The sequence below is a fragment of the Schistocerca nitens genome, chromosome 9 (assembly GCF_023898315.1).
Source record: "Schistocerca nitens isolate TAMUIC-IGC-003100 chromosome 9, iqSchNite1.1, whole genome shotgun sequence".
NCBI classification, from domain to species: domain Eukaryota; kingdom Metazoa; phylum Arthropoda; class Insecta; order Orthoptera; family Acrididae; genus Schistocerca; species Schistocerca nitens.
This window is the reverse complement of record NC_064622.1, coordinates 505,850,520-505,856,519: the sequence shown is the minus strand read 5'-3', so window position 1 is coordinate 505,856,519 and position 6,000 is coordinate 505,850,520. Positions and strand designations below refer to the sequence as shown.

At 41.3% G+C, this 6,000-nt stretch overlaps 1 protein-coding gene across 1 annotated transcript in view; it reads right to left on the bottom strand.

Annotated features, from left to right (window-relative positions):
* Positions 1-1,895: 1,895 nt before the first annotated feature.
* LOC126204379 (ankyrin repeat domain-containing protein 6-like) overlaps positions 1,896-6,000 on the bottom strand; it is a 195,659-nt gene continuing 191,554 nt past the window's right edge. The window contains exon 2 of the mRNA XM_049938751.1: positions 1,896-2,484. Within this exon, the coding sequence (XP_049794708.1) occupies positions 1,896-2,484 (589 nt within the window). The remainder of the gene's footprint in view (positions 2,485-6,000) is intronic.

The following is a 6,000-nucleotide window of genomic DNA, read 5'->3' as shown; positions in this document are numbered from 1 at the left end:
TAGCTTTGCTACACCGCATTTCCAGTTCTTTCACTATGTTGCCATCCTGTAAGAATATGCATCCTAAGTACTTGAAACTGTCCACCTGTTCTAACTTTGTTCCTCCTATTTGTTACTCAATCCGTTTATATTTCCTTCCCACTGACATTACTTTCGTTTTGGAGATGCTAATCTTCATACCATAGCCCTTACATTTCTGATCTAGCTCTGAAATATTACTTTGCAAACTTTCAATCGAATCTGCCATCACAACTAAGTCATCCACATATGCAAGACTGCTTATTTTGTGTTCACATATCTTAATCTCACCCAACCAGTCTATTGTTTTCAACATATGATCCATAAATAATATGAACAACAGTGGAGACAGGTTGCAGCCTTGTCTTACCCCTGAAACTACTCTGAACCATGAACTCAATTTACCGTCAACTCTAACTCCTGCCTGACTATCCATGTAAAGACCATTTATTGCTTGCAAAAGTTTGCCTCCTATTCCATAATCTCGTAGAACAGACAATAACTTCCTCCTAGGAACCCGGTCATATGCCTTTTCTAGATCTATAAAGCACAGATAAAGTTCCCTGTTCCACTCATAACACTTCTCCATTATTTGCCGTAAGCTAAAGATCTGGTCCTGACAACCTCTAAGAGGCCTAAACCCACACTGATTTTCATCCAATTGGTCCTCAACTAATACTCGCTCTTTCCTTTCAACAATACCTGAGAAGATTTTACTCACAATGCTGATTAAAGAGATACCTCTGTAGTTGTTACAATCTTTTCTGTTTCCATGTTTAAAGATTGGTGTGATTACTGCTTTTGTGCCTATCTAGAAAACAGCATAAAATATTTCAAGCATTAGTTTTCGGTATGACCTCATAGATATCTCTCAATGTCCCTCTAGCTATGATAATACTTGCATATTTACAAGTAAGGGATGTGTTGATCCTACAGGATAATGTACCCAGGATAACACGAGTCACTCGAGAGAACTACCGACCAAAAACCCATTTTAGAATCAGATGAAGCAATGTAATAAGCTGTTTGCTCCATTTGCTAATGTTCTGTTGTTGTTAGATGAGGAAATGAACTGTGCAGCATTTGCAAACATTTTGTGTTGTACGTATTTAAATACTGCATAGTATATTGAGCCCATTTCGGATATATTCTTAATTCTACAGTTACAGAGTTTTATTGTGAACAAAATTGTATATATTCTTAAAAGGAGTTACAGAATGTGTCAGCATTTAAACCACGCCTTATCAATTCTAGAATGGAACATGTTATATTTGCAAATATATTGAGTGTCTTTAATCTGTTGACAATATTACCTGTCTTGGGAACAGAACGTTGTGTTGGTTGACAGTAGCTCCTATTTCAATATGTTTTTAATTTTTAACTGTTTTATTATAAAACTTATTCTTAATTTCATATCATTTACTACTTATTAGGGTGAAATAGAGTAACAATGTAACAGGTGGGCTATTTTGTACAGTGTTGAAGAGATTTTCTCGACTGCAGCACTTTTGATTTTCAGTCGAATATTTGTTCCTACGTCGACACCAACGTTGTATCTGGGGATATATTTTCACATTTGAGAGAAGTTCAATGGTTCAGTATTTTTTATAATTTCAGAAAAGCCCTGCACCAAATCAAAGGTGAGTGCCATGATTTAAAATTGGAATTAGAAGATGTACTAAAGATCTGTAGAGGTGTTCACTAGAAGGGGTAATAAAAGTGTGCAGAGGTACAGCGTTCTCGCCTGAAGTGGGAGTACAGAAACAGTGAATGACAGCAGGTTTAAATTTATCAAATCTTTATTTTAATAATGAAGAAGAGTCATGGAGTGGAGCTCTATTCGTTTTACTCCAAGGATGTCTGTCGAACTGCTAGCTTCACCTTAGCATGTCTATCATCTGCTGGTTGTTGTTCTCCCTGGCGAAGTCCAGTGGGGTTTTTCCCTGGTTATCCCTGGTGGTCCGGTCCGCCCCTGCCTCGAGCAGTACAGATGCCGCCTCTGCGTGGCCGTTCAGAGCCGCATAGTGCAGCGGCGTTCGCCCCCACTGATTCCTGGCGCTATGGTAAGGAGTGGCCGCCAGCAGCAGCCTCACCACAGCCACATGTCCTTTCTCTGCAGCCACAAGCAATGGCGTGCTCTTCGTTTTGTTCCTGGCATCAGCCTCCGCCCCTGCCTCCAGCAGCAGCCGCGCCACAGCCTCGTGGCCATTGTATGCAGCCCTGTACAGGGGCGTCTCCTGCCAGCCGCTGGTCCTGGCGTCCACCTCTGCTCCACCTTCCAGCAGGCACCTCGTTGCGTTCTCGTGTCCCTTGTTTGCTGCCCAGTGGAGAGTGGTCCACCCGCTCTCGTCCTCATCCGTCGCCCCCACGTCCGCACCAGCCGCCAGCAGAGTCTGCAGCTCGGTGACTGCATCCTCCTTCGCTGCCTGAATCAGCCTGCTGTTCTTCTCCTTTTCAGGAAGGCTCCTGTGCAAAAACGGCAAACTGTCACATTTTTCTCCGGTAACATACTTCTGATTAATAATACTGCAAAAGAACCTGAGATGAAACAAGTTCCAAAAGTACATGTGTCCAATGACCATTAACCAATCTGCAATTTTCTCCATTTATGATACGAAACAGTGGGCCAGTCACTATTTATTAAAATACAGATGCATAGTGACAACAAACTCCCAAAGTCTTCATCAGTTAAAAACTCCTACATTGCATCTCTCCAGATCATATTTTGTCACATTGATTCCTCACATTTAGTGTTTTGTCAGAATGCTGCTGTTAAGCAGCTACTGCCCTCCACTGAAACAGATGCCTTATGAAGGTATAATGGTCCTCTACGTGCAGCAATCCCCTTTCTAATATACCCAAACGTGGCACCCAAAACTACTCATGTCGTCAGGTATTTAAAGAAAGTTTCCTGTCATACCAGTTCTCTTATTTGCAAATTTGTCAAAACATCTTCGTCAACAGAGTCAGCTAATGTTTAAGAGGAAACAATTTAATCAAAATACTTCAGATATAGCAATAGCTGTAGATTACTCCTTTATCCATACAATCAACCAAATCATCGATCGAGGACCCTGTACATCATGCTCCTCCATAGATGGCGATCCTGTGCACTTTGGATCCAGTTGTCATGGACTCCTAGTTGGCAGAGGTCTTTCTGTTGCACATCTTCCCACCGCTTCCTGGGTCTTCCGATTGGGCAGGTACCATCAGCCCTTCCCATAAGTACGGCTTTTGCCCGAGAGGCATCTGGTCTCCTAGAAATGTGGTCTCCCAATCTTATTCTCCGCGCTTTCAGTTTTTGTATGATGTTCGGTTGCCTCAACAGCTCATACAATTCTTGGTTTTTTCTACGTCTCCACGAGCTCCCTTCCTGGATAGGCCCATAGATACTTCTCATAATGTTTCTTTTGAAGATCAACAAGTTTTCTTCGTCCTTCTTTATTGTTCTTAGGGGTTCTGTCCCATACAACAATACTAGCACTATCACGGCATTGTACGCTTTAAGTTTGATCTTAATTGACAGATTCTTGGATGACATTATCTGCTTTAGACTGAAATAAGTTTTAGACCCGTACACAAGAAGTTGTTTTATTTCCTGTAATAAGGTATTTAAAATTTTCTACTTTAGCAAATTTCCATATCCCTACCTGTAATGGGATGTCATTAGACCCTTCTCTTGATAACTATATTACCCCGGTCTCTTCCGCATTAATTCGTAACCCGATCTTAATTGCATTTTGCGCTACGACCTCTACAGTTTCTGCCATCTCTTCATCTGATTCTGCTAGAAGTGCGATATCGTCTGCATAACCCAATAAATCCTTCCTTCCATTTAGGATCACCCCTTTGTTTTCTCTTTTCATTTCTCGGATTGCTTTCTCTAGGACGAGATTAAATAACATTTGTGAAATAACATCACCTTGTCTCACACCCATTCTGATATGGAATTCCTCAGACAGCTCACCTTGGTATTTGACTTTGGCTATTGTCTCCACTGTCTCTTTATCCATACACACAAACATATTTATTGGCATATACACATGTACAAACTCGCTGAGACGAGTGCTTATATGATAACAAGCATATCCACAAGCAGTCTCATATGCTCGCATGTGCACACTCATTCACATATACATATACACAGAAACACATGACCACCCCTCCCCCTGCCCCCTCCACACACAAACACAAACATATACAAAAACAGACACAGTCTCAACTTAATTCCTTGCAGCTGCAATGTGTCTAATGGCAACAGCAAATCCTGCAGTTTTTGAAAGTTTATTTATGATTCATATGATTGTCTAGATTATTATTTGTAATAGAGATCCTACAAACTATAGTCCTGACACTGCTCATGTATTTACTGATGAACACCTCATGTCCTTCGTGTGTGACAGCCTCATTACAATGAGTTTAACTCACAATACCTACACTATGACACTATAAACTGCTTTCCATGCTCTCCGAGGTTCGAGTCCCCCCTTGGGCCACGGAGGAGAATTTTCTGTACTTTAATCATATCGAAGCAAGGGCACACCATCTATACAAAAATAAAAAAAGGGAACCTGCCAACGTTTACGTAATATCTCAATATATCAGTGATCCATGAATATCGTTTGGAATAAAATCTAGAGAATAAGATGTATTAATATAGCAATAGGAAAACTACAGGCAACATCTAAAATCTTTTTTGAAAACATTTTATGCAACTTTACACCAAGCAGATCAGAACAGCAAAAAGCGTGTTGATGCTAGAGCGTCAGATGGAACATCTACTAAATGGGAATTTCTCCCTGTTGGAAACGCCTCGCGCAATAGCGTGCAGAAGGACTACGTGGCCCGGACTGAGTGACTTTGATTGATCCAACACATGTCAGAGAAGGGATGAATTCGGTTACTGAACATTTTAAACAAAATATGGACCAACCAAATCTGCAGCCCAGAAATGAAGACTGCTCGGTTCTTACGAATACATAAAATGGGAAAGGCGCCTCAGTGCTCTCAGTCGTACAGTTCCTTCATCCATTCCTAGGTCTCGTTAAAACATAAGAGGAAAATGCTAGGGCACAAAGGTAGACTGAGAATCGAAAAGCACTGCCCCTTGGACAACCCGGTCTTAGAAAGTGTAACGGCACAACTGAAACGCTGGTATCATCATTACTGATATACGATATGGGTTCAGTCACAATCAGTATTTGCAAGGAGTTATACGGATACGACAACCGATTATGACAGTTTTATTATGACGCTATTCATAAATGGGTTGAAGAATCATCACATCCCACAGTCATTCATTCACAGGCTACAGCGATTGTTTTCCGATGGAACCCTGATTAATACTAGACACTATGAAACAGTAGGTCCAAGGAGAGAAAGCAAAAGGTTATGATAAGGCTTACTGTTTAGTCTAATTACATCAGACCTGCATCCAGAGTTCCACCCAAGTGCGGGATATAGATGCGTGCAGTATGCAGATGATTTGTATATTTATACTCGTATCGATAGTTTTCCTGAGTGTCAGCAGCAGATGGATAACGCTGTGATAGTGTTCAGTGAATGGCTGAATGAGGACTGCCGCGACATGTTGCCTGATAAATCAGCTGTGTGCCTATATATGAGACATAGGCTTAAAGAAACAAGACTTATAAGATTAGGACATTATGTTCCCGGTCTAAAGAGTGGTCAGGTACTTAGAGCTTTATACCCATCATAAGTTAACATGATCACATCACACAAATCACGTCATTAACAAATCTGAAGGTGCCAGGGAAATCCCTCGCACTGTAACAGGAGTTTGTTGGGAATCTTCGTTAGCACATATAATGGCATCTGTCCATCCTTGAGGGATGATGGTATTAACATGCTTGGTTCAGAGTCTGCAGTATCTGCTGTGGCTAAAAAGTCCCACTCGAGAGTGGCAATGCTTACTGCAGTTTGGACATGTGAAATCTGAGGGACTTAGAACAGAGGGCGCTG